General features: G+C 42.9%; 1 protein-coding gene and 1 long non-coding RNA gene across 35 annotated transcripts in view; one reads left to right on the forward strand and one right to left on the reverse strand.

The window, feature by feature from the left end:
* The window catches only part of LOC128098706 (uncharacterized), a 104,520-nt gene extending 91,495 nt beyond the window's left edge, over positions 1-13,025 (reverse strand). Inside the window, exon 1 of the long non-coding RNA XR_008214308.1 lies at positions 11,247-13,025. This is a non-coding gene — a long non-coding RNA (uncharacterized LOC128098706). The remainder of the gene's footprint in view (positions 1-11,246) is intronic.
* The window catches only part of Plekha5 (pleckstrin homology domain containing A5), a 179,671-nt gene continuing 165,354 nt past the window's right edge, over positions 10,627-24,943 (forward strand). For 15 of the 34 annotated variants that reach the window (XM_052720036.1, XM_052720051.1, XM_052720037.1 and 12 more), the window contains exons 1-3: positions 10,633-10,782; positions 10,901-10,980; positions 13,034-13,091. In XM_052720036.1, coding sequence (XP_052575996.1) covers positions 10,691-10,782; positions 10,901-10,980; positions 13,034-13,091 — 230 coding nt within the window. In that variant the 5' untranslated portion in view covers positions 10,633-10,690. Of the gene's footprint in view, positions 10,783-10,900; positions 10,981-13,033; positions 13,092-24,943 lie in introns of all 34 variants that reach the window. The other 19 variants (XM_052720040.1, XM_052720041.1, XM_052720042.1 and 16 more) reach the window with 6 other exon arrangements.

A 24,943-nucleotide genomic window follows, 5' to 3' on the forward strand; every position in this document is an offset into this window, starting at 1 on the left:
GCCCTTCTTATGAGCTTCCATCGACCAGCTTGTGTAGTATCATCGCATTTACTGCACATACCATAATTATCTGTTTCTGTCTTCCCCACTTTTTCTCATCCAAACTTGACTTTAATGCCTTAAAGGGCCAAAATCTGAATTTTTATATTCCCTCTCTCTCTCTAGCTTAGTATATGATTGATATATGCATATAGAATTAGATTCATGAAAAATGTTTGCTATTTGCTTTCTGTTGTTTTGTTTTGTTTTTTGAGACAAGATCTCAATATGTAACCCTGGCTGGACTGGAGCCTGTTCTTTAGACTAGGCTGGCCCCGAATTCATAGAGATCCTTGTCTTTGACTCTCAACTACAATGATTAAAACTATGAACAATCATGCCTGGCTAAATTTTGTTGTTGTTTGTTTTTTGTTTTTTCAAGACAGGTTTTCTCTGTGTAGCCCTGGCTGTCGTAGAACTCGCTCGGTAGACCAGCAGACCTGAACTCAGAGATATGCCTGCCTCTGCCTCCCAAGTGCTGGGATTAAAGGCATATGCCACCACTGCCCAGCTGAATTATTTTTAATAAATAAAAAAATTACAAATGCAGGGTCTCTAAGCCAACATAACAAAGATGCCGTAGAATAATAGTATACAAAAAACTTTGCCAACTATCAAAAAAAATTTATTTATTTAACTTTATTTTATGTGCATTGTATTGAAGTTGTGAACTGCCATTTGGGTGCTGGGAATTGAACCTCTTCCTCTGGAAGAGCAGCCAGTGCTCTTAACCACTGAGCCATCTCTCCAACCCCCTATCAAAATATTTAGCATGTGTTTTTTGCTTATGAACACAAGTGAAACTTATCAACATTTAGAATCTATGTTGGTTGGCCTTGTTGGAGCAGGTGTGGTTTTGTTGGAGGAAGTCTGTCACTGTGGGGGCGGCCTTTGAGGTCTCACATGTGCTCAAGATACCACCCTGTATCTCAGTCTACTTTCTGTTGCCTGCTCATCAAGATGTAGCCAGCATCATGTCTGCCTGCACACTGCCATGCTCCCCACCAGGATGATAATGGACTGAGCCTCTGAAAATGTAAGCCACTCTGATTAAATGATCTTCCTTTATAAGAACTGCCGTAGTCATGATGTCTCTTCACAGCAACAGAAACTCTGAGACAGAATCTCATCCAATTTTCTGATTATGCTAAATATCACTGCCAAACTTAGAATTAAGTGTATTTTGTCAATGATAAATGCTATGACCACTATATCATCTGAAAATAATTCTTTGATCACGACTGCAAATAATAATAATAATAATAATAATAATAATAATAATAATAATAATAATTAACTCCCTTAAAATGTCTTAGTAGAAATTACACAGTGTGAGTTTTATCCACTCTACAACTGTACAGTTGGGCTCAGAATGACATACTTTTGAAACAGCATGCTGGCTCTCTGACTCCTGCTCTTCCCTAGATGTCTGCTCACACAATCTGGGAGGACAGTCTCCAGAACGCAAGGCTTTCACCCAGTCCTTGCCTCTTACCCAATACAGCACTGTAGAGAGTGAACCGTGAAGTGATACAATATTCTCAGTCCTTTTCATTGTAAAACAACTCACATTTCCTTTTGTAATTATTCATAGCTTTTTCTCAATTTTCTTAGGTCAAACACCAATGTTTCTCAGATTAGAAATTCAACTGCCAAGACACTTCTGAATCCACAAGTGATCAGCTGTAAAACAAGTGAATCCAAAATAGGAAAACCTGGGGCTGGGGTCTGACTCAGTGGCAGAGCTCTTGTGTGAGGCACTGAGTTCAATATCCCTCCACCCCTACCTTCCACTGGAAAAAAAAAAAATCAAACCACAACAAAACAGAAGAGCTTTGTTAAGAGGCCTCATCACCCCCTCCATCACTGTGTGCTGTTATTTTGTGATTCATTCAATTGCTAAATATTGTTGAATACAAACTAGGCACAAACACTGAGCCCATGAAAATGTAAAAACATTGCACTGGCATTACATTTTTCTTATTTTGGACTTTATATGACAATTATCTACAGATAATCTATTTTAGATTATTAGTTATATAATGCCACAGATAACTGAACTAACCATTGAGTTGGAAATTAAGGAGATTGGTTAAAGAGTAAATGCATACATATAAACATGAACATATATAATTTTCTATAAAACTGAATGTCATATGGGAAAATTCCAGCTCCAGGGGATCTGATACCCTCTTCTGGCTCCTCAGGCATACATGGGGCACTCAACCACACACATACACATAAAAATAAATCATTTTTTAAAATAGTAACATCACCATTTGGAGACCAAGTGTTCAAACACATGAGCTTCTGGGGACATTAACGTTGCAACCATAACATTGGTCAATTGTCTGAGGAACTTTCACTCTAGCAATGTGAAACTCATTAACACAGCATCACTTGTGTCTCTGATGGCCACATATGTCTTTAGTGGTTTTAAATTTACTGAGTTTTTTTGTCCAGCTTCCTCAACTGTAGTATTTAAATTTTTTAGGTACTATGTATTTTTTTAACCAATATCACTTGCTCTAGGAAGAATTTCTTCTCAAAGAAAGCCTCTATGGATCTCTTTAATGAGTTAAGCATGAAACTCTTTCTATTCTTCAATGTGTCATTCAAAATGGCTACAAATCTTCAGTATTCTTCAAGTCAGGTAGACAGTGTCGGAGAAGCAGCTGTTTTCATACACTGCTATGCTGCTCTTGGGTCTCTGCCATTTTTTTTTCCATTCTACACGGGATAGTCTATAAAAGGCTAAGAGAGGGCTAAATCCAAGCAAGGCTAGCAGTATGACTCATGGCAAGTTGCAGTAACACAAACAGAAATAAATATCAACGATGAAATGCATTGCAATACAGAGCACAATGGAAATGCATCACAGTATTTATTCATTTACCATTTCCTGAATGACAGCTGCTAAGGATAAATACAGTGTTCAATCTAGGAAGTTTCAAGAGGAGAAAGGGATGCAGATTACTCTATCAATCCAGTAGAGACCGCCACATGGCAGTACGATGGAAGGAGTAGGAAGCTAGGTTGTCCCTAGAGGATCATCTTTGTTTTATTGTTTTTGTTTTGTTTTTTTGTTTTTTTGTCTGAGACAAGATAATAGTAGTCCAGGCTGAACTTGGATCTGTGTAGCAAAGGATGGCCTTGAACTTGAGGTCCTCTTGGCCCACCTGTGGAGTGCTAGGATTGTGTGTGTGTGTGTGGCACCATGCCTGGTTTAGGTGACATTGGGGACTTGAAGGGATGTGCGGGCTCTGTTGCATGCTGGAGAAGCATTCTACCAACTGAGCTGTATCTCCCAGTCCTGAAGTAACTTATAATCAAGGAATTTAAACATCCGCAGGAGACCGTCAGGTAAACTAGGAAGAGGGACTGAAGAGCACACACAGAGACTTGAAAAAGTCTGGTGTGTTTGGTAGAACAGTCTGTATAGCTAACATGTAAGCTGGGCAGAGCTCAGATTAGGAAGTCCTCCAAATGATAAGCAACTGTCTTGGGATTTTATCCTTTAAGCCCTTGGTGCCACAAGACAATTTAAGCAAGAAGGAAACATACTCAGATATTTATTTTAGGAAGATCGTATTGATAGAGGGGACAAGTTGTTGGGGGGCACAATTTTGAAGTTCCTGATGTGGGAATTTGGTTCTATGCTTCTGACAGTCACTAAAAGGATGGGAATTGTGTATTTGAAGGAAAAGTGACTTAGATTTAGAATGCTGAGTTTGAAGTATTTAACAACTATGTCTAAAAGAAATTCTGAGATATGGTTAATAGATTACAGGAGAGGTCTAGGGTAGAAATACAGATTTAGGAATGATGATCTTACTGAGCAATGGGTCTCAGACATTAGTGTATATAAGAATCACCAAAGTGCTGTTTAAATCCTGCATCCTTGGTCTAACCCTAATAACCCTAGTCCTGGTTGATAGGTGCATGCACGCGTGCGCGTACATTTGTTTGTGTGTGTGTGTGTGTGTGTGTGCATGTGGAGGCAGGAGGTTGATGTTGGTGGTTTCCCTCAGTCATATTCCGCTTTAGTTTTTAAGACAGCCTCTCATACCAAGCCTTTGGCTGTCTTTCCAGTAAGTCCCAGGAATGTGCTGGTTTTAGTCCCAGCTCTGGGATTACAGGACATATGCTGCCATGCCTCAGTTTTCACACGAGTGTTGAGGATTCAAACTCGAGGTCTCATGCTCGTGCAGAAAGCACTTTACCCACTGAGCCATCCCCCTAGCCCTCAGGAATCCATCTTGAAACAACTTTAAATACCCGATGCAGATGGACTACAGAACCAATTTTGAGAGAGATTGCCAAGAGAACAGGAGGAGAAACGCAAGGAAGTGGTGTTATAAAACCCAGAAGAGGGGGCTTCAAAAAAGTGTGGTGGCCTTGGCAGTCTAGCAGGAAATTCTGGAAGCACGGAGCTGAGAAAATGTACAGCCTGCAGGAGAGCCTGTTGACTTGAGCAGTGAGGGGCTGAGAGGCTCATCAGCTGTAGCAGACATGAGGAAATGGACATGGGGAATAGAGCTTATCTAAGAAAGCAATACCTTGCAGACAGAAGTTGAATGCCAGTGTCAGGAATTCAAGATAATCCTCAGCTGTCCTGTCAACTCCAGGCCAACTGAGACTACATGGAGACCCTGTTTCAAAACCAACAAACAAAAAGGCAATGTGTACTTTAAAAAATTAATAACTGTGTTGGGGATAGAGAAATGACTAGGTGGTTAACAGCTGTTAACTGGCTGCTCTTCCAGAGGACCCAGGTTCTATTCCCAGCATCAACAGAGCTCTCCCAAACCGTGTGTACCTATAACAGAAGTAGATAATTGGAGCTTTGGAGCTTTGTTGTCCAGCATAAAGAAAAAAGTGTTTTGGATTTTTGTTTTGGTATTTAGAGACAGGGTTTCTCTGTGTAGCCATCGCTGTCCTAGAACTTGCATTGTAGACCAGGCTGACTTCTGCCTCCCACGTGCTGGGCTTAAAGGCATGTGCCACCATGCACAGCAAGAAAAAAGTCTTTAATTTGAACAAGTTCAGGGGCTCAGATGAAAGCTCCTTCAAGATATTCTTTGTTATTCTTTCTTGTTTGTTTGTGAGACAGAGTCTTATGTAGCTGCGGCTGTTTGAATGAGAATGGCCCCCAGAGGCTCCCAGATTTAAATGCTTTGTCACCAGGATGTGGCACTATCTGAAAGGATTAGGAGGTGTGGCCTTTGTTGAAGGAAGTGTGTCGCTGGAAGTGGCCTCTGAGGTTTTCAAAAACCCCAAGCCAGGTCCAGTGTCTCTGTCTTCCTACTGCCTGCAGATCTGGATGGAGAACTCTCAGCTACCTCTCCAGTACCCTGTCTGCTGTTTGCTGTGGTGCTCCCACCATGATAATGGACTAAACCTCGGAAATTGTAAGCCAGCCCCAATTAAATGCTTTCTTTTATAAGAGTTTCCATGGTCATGGTGTCTCTTCACAGCAACTGAGGCAGTAGTAGCCCAGGCTAGCCTGCACATGAACAGTAACTGAGACAGTAGCCCAGGCCAGCCTGCACATGGAACAGTAACTGAGGCAGTAGCCCAGGCTAGCCTTCATTTGAAACAGTAACTGAGACAGTAGCCCAGGCCAGCCTGCACTTGCTTAAACTTCTGATCCTTTTGCCTCCAATACTAAGATGCTGCAATTAGAAGTCTGTCACCACACACAGGTTTTGAAGATAATTGCCCATCATTCAGGAGGCTAAGGAGAGAGGATCATTTCAAGTTCAAAGTCAGTCAAAGTTACAGACTGAGACTCCGACTCAAAACACCAAAATAATGATTGCTCATCCACTGAAGTATAGCTTTGTGTTGTTTCCAGACAGGGTCTCACTGTATTGCCCTGGCTGGCCTAGAATTTGCTGTGTAGACAAAGCTGTCCTTGAAATCAGAGCCCCTGCTGCCTCTGCTTTCTAAGAGCTTGGCTTAAAGGTGTGCACCACCACGTCCAGCTTTTTATTTTTATTTCTTCTAAGGTAGTATTTCATCTGCATGTATGTCGGTGTGCCACGTATGTGCCTGGTACCTGAAGAGGGCACCGGGTCCCCTGGAACTGGAGTTACAGACAGTTGTGAGCTGCCACAGGGGTGCTGAGAACAGAACTCAAGTCCTCTGGAAAGGCAGTCAGCGCTCTTAACTAACGAGCCAGCTCTCCAGCACGGCTTCCTCCTCTCCAAGCCTTTTAATTCCTATCTTCCAGCAAGATTGCTGGCACATGGGAAGGCTGCTTACTATATATGGTTTTTGAATGAGTGAAATAATTTTAACTGTAACTGTTATCCAGTTCTTTTTAACTCCCCCCCACACCTTTTTAAAATGAAACAAGGTCTCCAGTTTCCCTGGTTGCCGTTGAATTCTCTATGTAGCCAAGGATGACCTGAACTCCTGAATTCAGAGTCCCCTCCCCCATCTCCCTTGAACTCCTGATTCTCCTGCCTGTACCTTCCAGGTGCTGGAATTATAGGCATGCCCCACTGCAAACAGCTTTTTGGGTGCTGAGGCTTGAACCCAGGGTTTCATGCATTCTACAAAAAAGCACAGAATCAACTGAACAGTAAGCCCATCCCTGACCAGTTTGCTTCTTAGGAAAGAAATCCCTAATAAATTGGCTTGCAGATCCTACAGTTCTTCACTGATGCAGACTTTCAGGCTCCACCCCTTCTGTCTGCATTTTCATTTGGCTAGTTAGGGCCCAAGTGTTTTGCCCTTCATCTCAGACCCTTCCTGATGTATTCCACCTTACACTGGTACTAGTTCCAGGAACTACTTACAATATTCTTGAGTCTGAACCAATGATGTAACAAAATACATAGCATCAAATTTTGTTGGTAGACTTTGTAAGGACCAGGGCCTTCTCGTGAATGGCAGGCAAAGGCTCTACCACTGAGCTATAGTGCCCCGGGCCCCCTTATTAGAGTTTAATAAATGACAGTATATGTGAGTAGTAGGTATTTCTTGACAGTAAAAGAACTTCTCTCTCATGAGCTCTTTCTTTGCTTTCTAGAACTCTTTTTTTTTTTTTTAAATCCCCTTTAAAAAGGGAAGCAGGGGCTAGAGAGATGGTTTGGTGGTTAAGAGCACCCGGGTTAAATTCCCAGCACCCACAAAGCAGCTTACAATGTCTGTAACTCCAATTTCAGGGCATCTGACACCCTCTTCTGGTCTCAGTGGATACGGCATGCATACGGCACATTTACTCACATGGCAGGTACAACACTCACACATGTAAAATGAAAATAAATAAATGGTTTTTAAAGGTTTCTAAAGGGAAGCAAATGAATTTGTTTTTAATTTCATATATTATTTACTTATTGTGTCGGGGGTAGAGGGGTAGTGGGTGTTTGTGCCACAGCCCATATAAGAAGGTCGGGGGATTGGAGGCGCAGGTTCTGACCTTCCACCAAGTGGGTGCGGGGCTACACCCCAGGCCTTCAGGCCTGGCAGAGAGCTCCCTTGACCACTGAGGCATCACACGAATCTGTTGTTTTCCAAGACTTCACTTTGCTCTCTTTTCTTTCAAACATTTTAGGAAGCAATCTTAGGTTTGGGGTTTTTGGTTTTGGCTTTTTTGTTGTGTTCTTTAAGATCAAGGATTGTCCTCTGTGAATGAGAAGGGTGATTTTATTTTTAGTTTATCTCAGTACTTACTTTTTTTTTTTTTTTAGATTTATTTATTTTGGGGAGGTGTGACTGTCAAAGTGCATGTGGAGGTCAGGGGACAGCAACCTTGAGTTGGTTTCTCCTTCCATCACGTGGGTTCCTGTAGTCACTGGCTCTTTCCTCAGGACTTTTAAGCCTCCTCTTCTTTTGAGGTAGCAATAGTCACAGGATGGTTCTTCTCAAAAGACAAACTCATGAAATAAGATATCAAATAGTCTCACAGGCTGGAAATATGAAGAAAGGCAATAAAAAGCAGACACTGGATATGAGTTAGGTCTGACTCAGTTCTGCAGAGGTGTAAGGTGATAAAAGGGGATATATTATTGGATAATAACTCCATTGAGGGGTTGAGGCATCAGGAAGAAAATTAAACTACTGATGATCCCAGAGCTGACTCAAGGCTGTGGAGACTCAGCGATAGGAAAAGGCATGATTCCTACCTTCCAACAGGGAAGTCACACAGACACACAAGCAAGATCAAACAGACCTGATACAAAGAATGGTCATAGAAAGGGCATTTTAGGAAGATTTAAAGAAAATAAAAATTTTGCCCATTAAAGGTGAGAAATTAGAGTACTCAGCATTGTAACCCATGAAGCTGCTTTTACTATCACTCAAGGTCATATTAGCTATTATTTACCCTAATCCAAAGCCTGTCTCACTTTGTATATACATCACTAAGTTTTTTACTTGCTGATTTTCCTAAACTTGAGGACATATTATAGAATTATTTTTAAGATTCTAGATTACTCAGGGAGTGGTGGTGTACACTGTAAGTTCCAGGACTCTGGAGGCAGAGATAGGCAAATCTCTTTGATTTAGAGGCTAGCCTGGTCAACACAGCAAATTCCAGGCCAGCCAGGGCTATACAGTGAGACCTTGTCTCAACAAACAAAAAGCAAAACAAATCAGAGATTCTAGATCAGTGTTTGAGTACTGTGAATGTCTTCCCTTTTCTTCTCTTCCCTCTCTCTACCTCCCCCACCCTGAAGCTGGTGATTAAACCTAGAGCATGTGAGTAAGTACTCTATAGTGAACTACAGCCTTAACCCTTGGTTGTGATTTTTAAAGATATATTAGTGAATCTATTTTGCTTTTTGGGATATGCCTTCTATGAATGCATCTTGCAATATCAAAAGATTCAGAGCTCAACAGAATCCCAGCACAGCACAAAGCCAACTTAGAGACTTCTAAGTAGGATGGAAACTTCCAGATCCTCAACTAACAAGCACTAGACCCATAAAGCCATTGTGGTATTTAGGAGAGTTTTAAGTCTGTAATGATAGCAGAATAGAAAGTCAACAGCTCTTGATATTCTTACAGTGCTGTGCCAGTGACCACTGATGCTAATGTGGGACATTTCCTACTAGCTATTCATTGATTTTAAAAAAATACATATTTTCCAGAGACTGGGCAGGAGATAAGATGTCAAGAAGTAATAAGGAGCGAAATGAAGGAGCAGAATACAAAGGAACCCAGAAGAGAAAACATTACAGTGATGATATTTTTTTCCTCCTGTGTATGCAGATGGACAGGGAAATTATAGCAGTAATTGCAGTCTCCATTTCACCAGAGACGTATGGCCTTGGGGAATCAGGAGATGGGGGGGGGGGGGACAATGAAAATGCATTCTCGGGAGCTTTGGTCAAGGGCATTCATCCTTTCTGTGCCTAGTTTCCTTACAGGATGAAAAAGACCATTTGCTTATTTCAGTTACTGGGAAGATGAATGAGATAATGCTTCAGAAGCACCCAAAACTGGTCAGGGAAAAAAAAAAAAAGGTGCTGTGAGAACGCCAAGTTGTACTATTATTATTGAACTGTGTCTCCTGTTGGGATGAGTCATTTGCTGCAAAGCCGTAGAAACAATTCCAAGTGTGATGAAGGATCAGGGACAGTAAGAAGCAAGCATAGTGCTCTCAACTGGTGCCAAGGGAGGTCTCACTTGTAGTGAACTCTTCCTTTGTTCAAAGAACAAGGGGAGGGGGATGTCAAGGCATTAAAAAAAAAAAATACTATGCAGCCACATAGTCATATGAGCATCTTGAGAGCCTACAGGCAATTCGAATCCAGGCTTTGCCACTTTCTACCATAACCCCCGGCGCAATGACCTTTGTTCCTTCACATTTCTTTTTTCTCCTCTCTGAAATGGGGACGATCATAATTCTAACAGGGTTGTTGGGATTTTAATGTCCACCATCCCAAGGACTCCGTAAAGTAAGTTGCTATTGTAATAAATGAGAGAGATTGGAGAATAGAAATTCACGTTGATAATCAAGTGAATCTTTTTAGGAATGGAAGAGGAAAAGGCAAGTTTTTCTAAATTATTATATGACTCAGGAGCCTAGGAAGAAAAGGGGGTTAAAATTAAAAAAAAAAAAAACAACCCTCAAGTCTGAGTCAGTCCCATTTCACCGGTCGGCATTCACTCGTGGACCCTCCGATGATATCTGGCACGCCACACACCAGAAAAACCCTTCCTGAGAGCAGCCTTCCTGCAGAGCCTCGCGTCTCTCTGAGAAGCCCGGGGCTAGGCAGTAGCGGTTGCAAAACAGCTCGGGTTGGGAGCCGAGCCCTCGGGGCGCCGGCGGGACCCGACCCCGGAACCTTGGCGCGGCGCGGGCGGGGCGCGGGGGAGGGCTTTGGCGGGGGCGCGGCGCCGCTTCGCCCAGCCTCCGAGCGCAGCGCAGCGCGGGCCGGCGGGCGGGCCGGCGGGCGGGCCGGCGGGCGGCCGCGGAGGATGCCGAGGGGCGGCGACGCGGGCCGGACTCAGCCGGGGCGGCGGGGAGGGCGCCGCCCGAGGGGGTAGGGCGGCCGCGGGGGCGCGCTCGGGCCGGGCCGCGCGCCCTGCGCTCCGCTCGCTCGCTCGCTCGCTCGCTCGCGCCCTCCTTCCTCGGCGGCGGCAGCACAAGGCGGCGGCGGCGGCGGCGGCGGCGGCGGCCGGGCGGGCGGCAGACATGGCGGCCGACCTGAACCTGGAGTGGATCTGCTCGCTGCCGCGCTCCTGGACGTACGGGATCACCAGGGGCGGCCGCGTCTTCTTCATCAAGTGAGCGGGCGGGGGAGGTGCCGCGGGGCGGCCGAGGGGCGGCGGGAGCCAGCGGGCCGGGGGCCCCGTGGGTCGCCCCTCACGCCGCTCAGCGCCTGTCCCTTCTCTTCCCCTGCAGCGAGGAGGCCAAGAGCACCACCTGGCTGCACCCGGTCACCGGCGAGGCCGTGGTCACCGGGCACCGGCGGCAGAGCACAGGTAGGGCGAGCCGGGGCTGCGGCTCACGGCCACCTGGCGGGGTTGGAGGTGCTCCGGGCTCCGCGCGAGTGAGTCCCGGGGCGCCTTTCTTCTCCGCCTTTCCATCAGCACTTGGAGACGGCGCCCCCTTCCTGCGCCCCGGTCCCCATCCCTGCCCCGACGCCCCCCGAGGACGGCCGACGCCCCTCTCTCCCGGATCGCCCCCGTCTCAGCCCCCAGCACCCTTTAGGGTGTCCTCACCCGCTCCCCCTCGGTGCTCCCCGTACCCGAGCACCCCCGCGGTGAGGTGGTCCTGCATCTTCGCCCCGCTCCCCAGAGAACTGCCTTCTGCCAAGCAGCTTCCTCCTCCTCCTCCTCCACCTCCTACTTCTCCTAGGTGGGACTTGTGGGTAGGTGACTGATGGAGGAGTTAGGGGTGCTGGGTACCCCCCCCCCCCCCCAGCCCTTCCCGTGACCCAAACGCCGGTGCGTCTTCTCCTGCTACCGGAGGAACAGCCCGAGTCAGGACACTGGAGCGGGCGCTGCAGCCAGTGATCTGGGCTCAAAAGTCCCCGGCAGCCGCAGCTAGGCTCCACGTACCACCAGCAGGCGGTGGGCGAGCCAGGGCGGTCCCGCGTGGGGGCATTCGGGCCCCAGTTCCGCGGGGAGACGCATCACGGATTGCTTTGATAGCTTTCTTGAATGTCAAGCGTGAGTTGAGCTGGAGGAGGGTGTTTTAGTGCTGGTCTGGCTTTCTTTTGTCATTCTTTGTTTACATTCGCCCAACTTGTTTGCCTGTAACGTAACAGTGTTCTCTTGCCGGCCCGCCTCTATTCCAGGCTAGTGCAAAGGCTTGAGAACAGTTTGGGTCGAAGGTGAGGCGGGTTTCAGTACTTTTCTCTCCAACTCCGAGGTTCTGAGAATCTCCTATTAAAGTTGCCAGAAGGGTGAACAAGCCTGCCTTTTCTGTCAAACGCTGGAGTTCGGTGAAGTGACTAATAATGTGTCCAAATTTGCAAAAACGTGGAGGAGGAAAGGGAAGGCTGCTGTAGCAAGCGTGATGAGGTTACATTTTTAGGGCATTTCTGACTAATAAACCGTCATGTTTCCTAACTCCCGGTGCAGTCTTTAGCTTCAGCCTATTTTATATACATACTGCAACTTTGATAGTCTCATTGCTTTTGTGGATATGGACGAGATTATTTCATGGAAGACAATATGGGATTAAAGTAACTGAACCCAGTCGTTTTGTGTCATTATTTCTTGCTTATTTGGGTTATTTGTGACACCAATGTCTTCTAATTACTCTCACAGATTGAATAACAGTCACATGCCAGAAATATTTTATTCACTGATGTGATTTTATTTATTTTGGTTTGCTTTACTTTGCTTGGGCTCCGGTTTTGTGCACACATCCATGACTTCATTTTGGAGATGGGTTATGATTAAGTCCAAACCGCTTGTCATCATAAGCACCATGTGGCACATAAAGATACAGTCATTCACCTGAATCATTCCCAACATCGTTACTCGTGAAACTTCACATCTCTTAAGGTCAAGTGTACTGAAACACAGTGTGTCAGTATTCAGTCAGTTTTCCACTCATTAAGCTCTTGAGTTTTCATACTAGGTGAAACCCTAGATGAATTTGGTTATGCCACTGAAAAACACATTTTTTAAATAGACAGAATATACCTAAAAATGCAAAGTGCTTCCTGTTTGGGGTTTTTGGCAATCAGTGATGGGTATTTTACCTGGATTTAGAAGACTTACTTTGTGGGGGGGGGGAGTGCCAGAACATATTCCTTTTCCACCCTGATCATTAAAGGGAATAATCATGTCAGGTCACCTCTAATATTGCTGAGACTTTCTTGGTGGCTTTACATTTGAATTGTCATCTTCCAAATAATGTTTTATTTTTAATTTGTAATAATCACTATTGATTTGGCGAGTCGAGATTTGGGATAGACACCTCCTTAAATGAATGTAGGTAATCCTGAAGACAGGTAAGATGGGTTTAAGCATATTTTGCAGTCCCACTGAAGTAATACTAATTGAAATGTGTGTTTTTTAGATTTACCCACCGGCTGGGAAGAGGCATATACTTTTGAAGGTGCAAGATACTATATAAAGTGAGTGAATTTTGATTTCTTTTCTTGGTAACTCAAATGTTGAGATGAACCTAAAGTTGGATACTTGTGAGTCTAGACACAATCATATCTTAAAGTTCATTGTACAGTACTAATTGTATCCTTTATATGCTTATGAGATTTTGAGGGCCAGGGTGGTGGCCCTCTTCATTATCTTGTTATTTGCCTGGGTATTCATGGATTCACAGATTGCAAAGTAGGTCACTTTTGGCCACGTTAGTTTGCTTGGTGTTTCTGTACATGTTTCTGTGGTAGAACATTGTAGAGCCTTCTGACTTTAGCTGTGTGGTCCTGACAGGTTTGGGTTCTTGATTATCTGTGTAAGAACACACCCTCTCTTGCACAAACAATGTCTGGGGTTTTACCGTTCTTAGTTTTTTTTTTTTTTTGGTTTTTCGAGACAGGGTTTCTCTGTGTAGCTTTGCGCCTTTCCTGGATCTCGCTCTGTAGCCCAGGCTGGCCTCGAACTCACAGAGATCCGCCTGGCTCTGCCTCCCGAGTGCTGGGATTAAAGGCGTGCGCCACCACCGCCCGGCCTCCGTTCTTAGTTTTGAGGTGAGTCCTCTTAGGTGTATTTTGGCCTGAGCTGTTACTAAGTAGCAAAACTGATGTAAAACTGGGGTAGTGACAAAATAAAAGAGTAAACTCCAGACACTGCACAAGCTGTGTTGGAGCAATGTTTATACTTCTTGTTTAGTTTATTTAAAAATGTCCGAGAGATTGTCTTACTAATACTTGTGTTTGGGTGAAAGGCTTTGAAGAGAACTTGAGGGGAAATACGGCTGACTAATGGGTGCAAACCAGTTCCATGGGCTCCAGAGCCGGTTGCCATTCCTGTTAAAGTTGGTAGTACTCCACACAAGTGCGGTGTTGGAGGTCTCATTGCACAGGGAAGGTTTCGTTCTCCCAAGGGGAGTAAGGTGCTTTGTCTCGTTTTAAGTTAACAACTGTTTGCTAAAAGAACTTTGCTTTTGTTCTCGTATAAACATTTTTAATTAATTTTAAGGAACTGAGTCTTGAAAGAGAATATTTAAACACAAGATTTGGTAATGATTTTATAGTTTATTAACGGTAACAGATTCCTAGGTAAAGGTACAGTGGGCCCAGGCAGTTATTTTTACTCAGTGATTTTTTTTTTTTTAAGATCATGCCATTACTTAAATTGCTTTTTAAGTTTCTGTAAAAGGATGCTTTATGTAAAATGTCAAGGTATATTTATAGGTGCAGTTACTTTTGAATACAGCAACAGGAAAAGCAGAAGTAAGGTGCAAGAATTGAGTATCTTCGCAAGTGTGGTCCTTCTGGATTATTTGTTTATTTTGACTAAGTTTTTTGTTTGACAGTCAAACCATACGTTGTTGGATGACCTAAAATAAATGAAGGCTTCAGTAAAAGGAGACCAGCAAGTGTTTTCCTAGCAATTCTTTTCACTCTGAATTGAAGTGAGCTTGTGTTGCCATGAAAAGAAATGTTTTCTTTTTAGATATAGTACTGATGCTGTAAATGAAAGCAGGGCGCTTTGTTTGTTTGCTTTTGCCTTTGTGTGTGTGTGTGAGACAGCGTCTCACTATGCTCCTCTGATTGGACTGGAACTCATGGAGATCTGCCTGCCTCTGCTTCCCAAGTGTCAGGACTAAAGGTGTGTGCCATCATAGCTGACATAAAAACAGCTTTGTAATTTTTTCATTTATTCAACACACTTTAGATTACTGTACATTAAGCCTAGCAGATCTGAGAATAGACTTTAATGTCAATAATATTTTAATATCAGTGAATGAGTGTGCTCTTGGATGATTGTGATTTTTTCATAGTTCACAATGTTACATAGGCTCAATGTGTATGTTTTAATTTAAAACCAAGCTGTTAGAATTTATCTTATTTTACTAGCTAGCCATTTTGATGATATTTTCTTTCATTTCTGAAATTATAATTAGAATTTTATTTGAGTACCGTGCCTATATTACCTTCGTTGGAAAATCAGGACAGTATTAGAAATCTATAAATAAAAGCCATCCTAAAGCTAGTGGGCTAAAAAGAAAGATAGCCAGTAATTGCTTATATGTAAGTAATTATATGGTAAGAGCAGTACACTCAAAATTGGGCACATCTTAGAAATCCATCACACACTGAGCTTCTTCAAAGATGCTAGCCATTCACAAATAGATGCTGTGCTGAATGTCGGTCTTATGGCTTCACTTTTCTAGCTGTGCCAGAAGACATCCCTAAGATCAGCTATAATTTCTTAGAAACTTCTCACATACTAGACCATCCCATATTAGGGATGCTTTCCCCTTCTGATGGTGAAGACTGTATCTTATTTTAATGGTAGAAACAGTCAGAATCATTGTTTCCCTTTGTTCCTAGTGTAAGAACGCAACAGGAACACTGGTCTGGCCCTTACCTTTGCAGCTGAGAATCTTCCAAGGGAAAGTAGCCTCAAGGAATAAAGTGATCAATGTTCATGGATATCTTTTCATCTGTTATTTCTTGAAGAAAGGGAGTTACTGAACAAAGCAAAGGAAGAGGAGGGAAAGAAGAATCAGCTGGTATGAGAACTCATAGGAGAAAGACACTGGCCTCTGCTTCCCAATCCTCTTGTGGGAAGTGCCTTTTGTCAGTGAGGACCTGCAGTACTTGAATGCTCAGGGGGATGTGTGGAGATCCAAAGCCTTCCTCTTCTGAGGACAGTGCTGGTACCTATTCACAGTCGCAGGGTCCAGGGAAGAACTTTCTCTTTGAATGATACTCTGATATTGACAGGTGGAGTGGGCAAGTTCTAGAAGCTGGAGTGTGAGTTTGGCCTTTAAAAAAATTTTGGAGGTCAGTCTTCTGAACTTTAAATTAGACTATCTGGAAAAAACAACCTCTAAATTCCACCCAGTGGTTACATTTCTTTGAATTTTATTCTATGCTGTTCTGGGAACTTATGGTATTCTAGAAAATAATGAAAACGGGCAATACCAGGAAGAGGGTATGGGAGACCTGGTAAAGCTGAGTGGTATTCTAGTTGCTTTGCTGTGGCCTCCATACATAAGCTTTGTATGGATAACTAGAGATAAGTCAAGTGTGGAATGCCAGGGTGCACTGACTTTCTGTTACTGGGTCTGCGCTCACATTTCCTCCTAAAATGTTTATGTACATATCATCTTCCCTGCACAACGTCCAGGAGACAGCTTCAAGGATAAATAGTTGTCATGTCAACCAAGAACCAAGCAGAGTGAAAGTTGTATGCATGTAAACAGGGTCACCAGTTTACTTTGTATACACAAGTTTACAGTTAGGTTTTAAAAAGGTTCATAATAAAAACAATGTAATTATTTTATATTTATTTGTTCAAAAATTATAATTTATGAAAATTCCTTATTTTAAGATTAAATATTTAATTATATGCTTTGACTTTTTTAATGGAAAAACTGATTTTCATTGTACTCTGAGCTAGCCTTCAAATTATGTATGTGTGTGTGTGTGTGTGTCTGTCTGTCTGTCTATCTATCTATCTTATACAGAGTTTGAATATTACTTTTCCATATTTTTTTCTAAAACTTAATTCATGTGATTTATCTTAGGGAAAAGGCTAAAAATTATTATAAGTGAATTTGTAACTTAAAGCTTTAAATATTCTATATCCTTACACAGAATCAAACACAAGCCCACAAAGTACAGAAGATAATCTTATATACTTGAATGTTATTAAGCTTCCTACTTAAGCCTTACAAATATTGCTTAATGACTCTTTAATGATAGGTTACTGTAGCTTAAAATGGGATGTGTCATTGACTGTTCCTTTGTGCTCCAAAGCTTTATGGTAGTTAAGTTCAAGTGCAGGCGAATCCTAAGACAGTGGTCTGTGACCGTCGAGACACAGCTGACTCCTTAGCTGGCTCCTTACAGGCCATCAGGCTGCCGTGAGCACACCACATACCTACTTGCCCTCTATGCAGTGAATGCAGATTCTGTGGGTAGCTTCTCATGCTGCTTTTCTCCTTAAATATAAATTTTGATATTTTTTTAGATATGCAAATAGAACAATGTATGATTTGGGATAATGAGGTTTCATTTCCATATCCTCAATAGACTCTAAAATGTGGTTAGAATTCCCAAATACCTGCAATGATGGAGTTTCTGGTATGAGATAGTCATTTAAACTTGTAAGGAAAGGGAAGAAAATAGGAAAACAGGGAATGGTACATATCCACCCTAAGAACATTAGAATATATCGACTATATTTGATATTTAATTAAAATTGTTTTGTAGTTAGGTACTATAGCTATTATAACCAGATTAAAAACAAAATTTTTGAAACAGTGTCTCAGACTGTAGTTCAGGCCAGCCTTGAACTCTCACTGTGCAGCCCAAGATGGCCTGTAACTCAAGGTGACACTCCTACCCCAGCCTCCTGGGTGCTGGGATTACAGGAGTGGTTATGACCAGCTGTTTGTCACTAGGACAGTGTGATGCCTCTCAACAGTCAGTAAATAGTGCTCCGCTTCCTCCTATTTGCCACCTTATTCCAGTCCATTAGGTACACAGCTATTAACCCTAATGGAGTTCACAACATATTGAACATATGCCATGCATTAAAACGGCAAAGTGTGTAGGGAAAACTTTAGTATGTTTTGTTACTTTTTTAGACATACTTACATTTTTACATATGTATATAAATTATAGATTGACTATATATCAGCAATTTCTTTTTCAAATTTTTATTAATTTATTACACTGTGTGTATGGCTGTTTTGCCTCCATTTATGTATGTGTTCCATGTGCATGGCCTGATGTCCACCAAGGTCAGAAGAGGACATCAGTGCTTCCCTGGGACTGAGTTGCAGTGGTTGCGAGTTGTCGGGTAGGTGCTGGGAATCAAACCCAGGCCCTCCGGAAGAACAAGTGCTCTTAACCACTGAGCCAGCTCTCCAGCCTCCTTGTTACTTTTTTGTTCCATTTTTTGTGTGTTTTGTTTGTTTTTAAACTGATTCCCAAAGAGGCTATAAAGACTTACTTTTTTAAAAAATATTTTTATTTTATAATTAATTTAATTTTACATATCAGAAGACTTACCTTATGTAGGCCATGAAGCCTTATTTTTAGTCACTAGTATTCAAGTCAAGGTCTGTGGGTCAAAATATAAGACAAGGTGCTGGAGAGATGGCTCAGTGGTTAATAGTGCTGGCTGCTCTTCCAGAGGACTGGAATTCAATTCCCAGCACCCACATGGCAGCTCACAACTGTCTGTAACTGCGGTCCCTGGAGATCTGATGCCCTCTTCTAGCCTTTGTGGGTACCAGGCATACACGTGGTGCACAGACAGACATATAGGGAAAATATCCATACACATAAACCAAAAAATAAATAAAAATAAAAAAAGAACACGACAGTTAAAGGAGGTTCTACACCATGTGACTCTAAGTTGGTTACTTGGAACATAAGGTATTATTTCATACTAGTATTGTGGTTAGGTTATAAAGCAACCCACCAAAAATCTTGTTTAACCTATGAAACCTGTTAACTACTATTAACAGGGTCTTATGACTAGTCCTTCCTGTACATTTATTTAGGGGTGCCTTACGGTTTCATCCACTGTTCCAGGAGCTTGAGCACATAAAGGTGGGAGTGGAGACCACCCCGCCATCGCTGAATCTAAGACCCAGTGGGAGAAACAGACCTTTAAAACAAAACAAACAGCTGGACAGCAGTGGCGCAAGCCTTTAATTCCAGCACACGGGAGACAGAGCCCAGCGGATCTCTGTGAGTTCAAGGCCAGCCTGGTCTACAGAGTGAGATCCAGGACAGGCACTAAAACTACACAGAGAAACCCTGTCTCAAAGAAAGAAAAAAAAAAAAAAAAGAACAGATAATGTAATTTTAAAATGGCATCTTCATGAGGGCAGAATACAGTTTGTTGTGACAGATTAGGGAAGTTTACTATAAATAAGTTAACCTTTCATGGTTCTGTTACCAGCATTTCCAGCCACGGTTGAGCTCCTTGATGGATTACATGATTACATTCTGTAGCACGAATCTTAAAAGGTTTTATTAATAAAATCAAACATGAGGCCAGTTATTGGGGTGAATGCTGGAAGATCAGAGAAGCAGAACAAGCCACAGCTTCCTCACCTCGAAATTTCTCAGCTGATCCTGTCTCCTCAGACTGGAAGCCTCTGTGTCCTTATTCAAATGGATCTCAGATGAACTGCTGCTTGAAAGCCTGAAAGCTTAACCAGGCTATAGTTCCTTGTCCTCGCGCCTTAAATACCTTTCTGCCTCCTGCCATCACTTCCTGGGATTAAAGGCATGAGTCACCATGCCTGGCTATTTCCAGTGTGACTTTGAATTCACAGAGATCCAGATGGATCTCTGCCTCTGGAATGCTAGGATTAAAGGCGTGTGCTACCATTGCCTAACCTCTATGTTTAATATTATGCCTGTTCCCTGATCCCCAGATAAGTTTATTAGGATGCACAATATATTGGGGGACACAATATATCACCACAACATTCCCCTTCTTTTTAGCCTCGGGACCTCTACTCAAGACCAGGCCTGCTCATTATTCTCTTGATAAAGCTTAAGGCCTGGAGTCGAGTCAGCTTCTGAGTAAGTGGCATCCATGATGCTAATGCTCATGCCCAGCCTGCAAGGATTTCTTTTGGTTGTTGTTTTATTTTGCTTGATATTACTATTATTATCAATTATTGTTATTGTGTATGCATGTGTTCCAATGTGGAGGTCAGAGGACAACTTTGTGGGGTCAGCTCTCGCATTACCTTTATATGGTTACAGGTATTGGACTCACGTTGTCAGGCTTACATCTTCCGGCTGTGGGTGCTTTTCTCTTGCTCAGCTGTCTTGCCTGCTAGCCCATGACATGTAGATTTGTTAAGTGATCATCCCTCCACAACAGTTAGCAAAGTTGGTGTGTCTTTGGGATGGTGGAAGGTGACAAGTAGAGATAGACTAGAAATGGTAGGAAGACTAGAGACTAGTCCGATGGAAACAGCCTAGTAACGACCTTTTCTTGTGTGGCCTCTTGGAAGTCAGTGGTGAAGTTGTGTTGTGTGTGTCGTCAGTTGGAGTTTGTCCGTTGACAGTAATCGTTGTCAGTTGGTGTCAGAACGATTCTCAGGAGGAAGAGGTGGATTTGGTGTGCTGTCCTGGAGCTGCCAGGAGGTAAAAGGACCTGAGCTAGGTAAGCTTGTAGTTGTGGTAGAATTCAGATGTGGTGATCTAAATGCCTGGAGGCTCTGACCTGCTTGATGGAGGACGCAGGCAGGTCAGTGCACTTAGGATCAGTTAGTCAGAGCTGTTTGTTTCCTAGGCATTCTATTTCGTTTGTCATTCATACAGCATTCATAAAGCCAAAGTTTCTAGGGAGATTGTAATGTAAGCAGCCTGGATGAGACAGGGCAACGGTGGACTCAGAGGGGCAAGACTGGTTTGTTGCTCTACTCTAGAAGTTGATTGCTTGAACCAAGCCTGTGGCCGAGGGAGTGGGAAGGAAGGAGGCCATTGATTAAAGATATTAAAGGGGAGTTGACAGGCCTTGGGAATCCTGCTGAGCAAGGAGATTGACAAAGGAAGAAGTCAGAAACAAGTGGCCACAAAATGATGGTACCCTTAGAAGGAGGCAGTATGTGGGTGTAGGGAGGGGAGCCCTGGGTGGATGGATATACTGATGATGGTTTGATTTTTGAGTTGTTGAGAGAACACAGTAATATTTTAAGTGGCTGAAATCTGGCCTTTACAAAGACTTTTCCTCTATTCATCAGTTACAAATAAGCAATCCTAAGTTTTCTCACCCAAATCCCAGACCCAAGCTAAAAAAATTTTTTTGTTGTTTTTATTTTTCTAGTCAGGCTTTCTCTGTGTAACAGCTCTGGCTGTCCTTGTGTAGACCAGGCTGTCCTTGAACCCACAGAACCCACACCCACCACACCCAGCTAAGAATTTTATATTCATCTATCTTGTTATTTCTTCTGGGGCTGAATGTCATGGTTTATGCTTGTAATTCTAGCCCTGGAAGCAGAGGTGAGAAAGTCACTGCAAGTTCAACACCAGCCTGGTCTACACAAGATCCTGTCTGAAAACAAAAAAAAAAAAGCTTCCCTAAGCAAATACAGGGCGGGAGGTAGAAGACTAGGAACTGGAGCAAGGCGTGTCCCTCACTCTCGTCACCAGTGACTGTTCCTGCAGTGAGGTTCCATACCATCCCTGAACAGTGCCACCTGCTGGGAACTGCAGTCTCAACTCTACACCCATTAGGGACATTTCTCAGTCAAACTGCCGTAGGACTGTATTAAATTACATACTAAATAAGCATTAATATGGGGCTGTAGAGATGAACTCAGCATTTAAGAGCACATACTGCTCACCTAGAGGATGTGGGTTCAGTTCCCAGCACCTGTGTCTGGAAGCTCACAACAACCTTAGCTGGGGATTCAACCTCTTCTCTCCTCAGAAGGCCTTTGAACGCACATGTGCATGTACGTATACTCAGGCACACACATGTGCATGTACACATACTTGGGTATACATATACAAGTAAAAATTTTAAATCTTCTTTAAAAATTAATTTTTTTAAAAAAAGTATATGTTAGACTGAAAGGCCCACTCCAGACAAGAGATACTTACAGTGGAGAGTGGTCTCGTTCACTGCTGTTTGTAGTCCCTTACCTTATCCTTTCTCGTAGTCTGTCATTACTTGTTGGTGGCACAAATGACTTCGCTCATAGCAGTGTATTTAATTTTATGCCATTCACAAACCTTGTCATTTGGGTCTTTGTGAAATTTTAATATTCTGTCCATGTGTTCACCCAAGTTTGAAAGTGTGATTCTGCTCAGGCTGTGGGAAGGGGGTTGAGAATCTGTTCAGAGATCTGAAGTATAACCTACTCCATATAAAGTCAAAATGATGCAGGAGCCTGTGAGGCCTCGGGAGACACCCAACACCCAGAACGTGCCCTTGACCATTCTAGTTGTGTTCACAGTGCTCAAAGTTCAAGTCTGAGTGGAACCACTGCAGTTTCAGGAAAACGCACACTGCTGAGGTCTGTGCTGCTATGAGGAGGTAGACAGAGCAAATGTAGGTCAGATCTTGAAATGTGGAAAACAGTGGGCTCAGAGAAGCCTGAAAGAAATAGAAAGTGGTCTTCATGGGCTGTAGATGATAGACATTTCTGGGCTACTTAGGAATAGCCTCTGGCTATTTGAGACTTATGTTCTGAAGTGGCCAGTAAGTACAGAAGCACCCAATCAAATCCATGTGGTATTAGCACTTTGAAAGCAGACATGGTCTCAGAATCGTGGATGACTATTTCCAGTGCTCACATGTGATGGACAATTAGATGTGTGAAATGAACTAAGAACAGATGGTAAGAAAAGCTTTTTATCCTTCCAAAGCCATTTGTCTCAACACCACAGGGCACAGTTTATTGTGCCTTCTCCATCACTTAGGGTAATTCTTGTCCAAGTCAGTGACCCAAAGCCAGACGCTGTAACTAAAGAGACTTATTTCACATCAGCTCCAGGAGTGACACAGTGAACCCTAGGGTCCTCTTCACCTGCCTTTCTTGGCTGCTGAAGGTTTCTTTCAACCAAACCAGAGAGTGTTTGCCTGTTTTCCTGAATTACAGCCTTTTGTTTTTAACCCCAAGGGTCAAGGTTCCTTTTTAGTCCAAAAAAAAAAAAAAAAAATCTATAGCCTGGACTTTGGCCACTGAGAGCCACATGTTCATTCCTGGGCTGCATGCTTGGCCACTAGTCTCCTTTGCCTCCTTCCCCCAACCCCTTCCTGTGTTTGGGTATGTGCCCATGAGTGCAGGTGCTGGCAGAGGCCAGAAGAGGGAGCTAGATCCCATGGAGCTGGAGTTACAGGTTGTTGCAAGCCACCCAGCATGGGTGCTGGGAACTGAACTCAGGTCCTCTGCAAGAGCAGTACCTGCTCTTAACCTGTGAGTCATCTCTCCAGTCCCTCCATTGTCTCTTCTTAGCTGGAGCTGAGGTGCTGATGTTGGCAAGCCTCCTAGAAGTGCCATGAGAAGTTGGAGTGCAGAAGGCTAAAGTGTCAGGGGCCACCCTTGCTTCCCAGGTGGGAGGATGGAGTAGAGAAAGTGTGTTCTGAAGAAAGAGTAGACGCTGATCTTAGACTAAGAAGAAGAAGTCTCCCTGTGCATTTGTGGTGGGCCAGGGGTTTCCTCTACTGCTTTTGAAGATACTGACCACTTAAATAAAATAAAATATAATTCCAAAGAGTGTGAATACTTGAAAACCTCTACCAACTCTCATTTGCTTTTTAAACTGTGTATGTGTCATGTGCAACCACTTCTATGACTGAAATCTACATTTATTATTCCCTGAATAGTCATGGTCCAGAGAGAGAGGGTGTGTAAGAATTAATCACTGAGATAAAAATATGGCATTAATCTTTATTCAATGAATTAATCCCAACAGCTTTTGCTCAAGTTCATTTAAGATGTATATAATATCAATTTTACTAATTAAATAGTAAGAATAAAGCTATTCAACCTAAAATTTAAAATGCAGTAAAAACAGCAGTAGCACAAAATCTTGAAAAGAAATAATTCCTTGCTGGGCTTTTATAGAATAAATAAATGATATAAAATAACATGTTAAATTTAGAGCAAATATTTTTCTCTTAAATATTCCTCACGCAATGTAGGTATAGTGTAGCTAGAGTTTTCCTGCCTGGCCCACAGTCAGGACAAATCTCTATCACCTGCCAGTCCTACAGCCCCTCAGACCCAACCAAGTAAACACAGAGACTTATATTGGTTACAAACTGTATGGCCGTGGCAGGCTTCTTGCTAACTGTTCTTACAGCTTAAATTAATCCATCTCCATTAATCTATACCTTGCCACATGGCTCGTGGCTTACCGTCATCTTCACATGCTGTTTCTCATCATGGCAGCTGGCAGTGTCTCTCTGACTCAGCCTTCCACTTCCCAGCATTATTCTCCTCCTTGTCACGCCTACACTTCCTGCTTAGCCAATGGCCAATCAGTGTTTTATTTATTGACTAATCAGCAACACATTTGCCATACAGAACATCCCACAGCAGTATAGCCTAATGATGATTTTTATTTTATATATTTGAAGTATATATCATCTTTTGATTACATAGTGAGATGGTTACTATAAGTAGGCAAATTATATCATCTTGCAGATACTTGTGTTGAAAAACTGAACATCTCTTCTCCCAGCAGATCTCCAGTAGATAATACAATGTTAATTGTAGCCTTTCAGCATCTAGACTTTTTACATAACTGCATCTCTCTCCTTTAACCTGTATCTTCCTTGTCCACTTTGGTCTTGTATGTTTGATCATTACTGTTTCTTCTCTTTTTTAAGCTTCCACGTGTAAATGGCATCATGCACCATTTTTTTCAGTGTATGGCTTATTCCATTTAGCATCCTTGTGGAGGTTTGAATGGCCCCCATAAGCCCTTACATTTAAATACTTGGTACCCAGTTGGTGAAATTGTTTAGGAAGGATTAGGAGGTGTGTCAATGGGAGCAGGCTATGGAGTTTCAAAAGACTCTTCCCAGTGTCTTTCTCTGTTTCGTGGTTGTGTCTCAAGATGTGAGCTCTCAGTTACTGCTTCAGCACTATGCCTGCCTACCTGCTGTCATGCTCCCCATTATGATGGTCATGGACTCTAAATTGTGAACCCCAAATAAACTCTTCTATAATTTGTCTCGGTCATGGTATATTATTGTAGCAATAGAAAAGTAACTAAGACAGTCCTCCAATGTTATCCATTTTGTTGCAAATGCATTAGCATAATTTTCGATGTCTTCTTGAACCTCATCTGTAAATTGC

The sequence above is a fragment of the Peromyscus californicus genome, unplaced genomic scaffold (genome assembly GCF_007827085.1).
Source record: "Peromyscus californicus insignis strain IS unplaced genomic scaffold, ASM782708v3 Scaffold_6__1_contigs__length_162567912, whole genome shotgun sequence".
Classification (NCBI taxonomy): domain Eukaryota; kingdom Metazoa; phylum Chordata; class Mammalia; order Rodentia; family Cricetidae; genus Peromyscus; species Peromyscus californicus.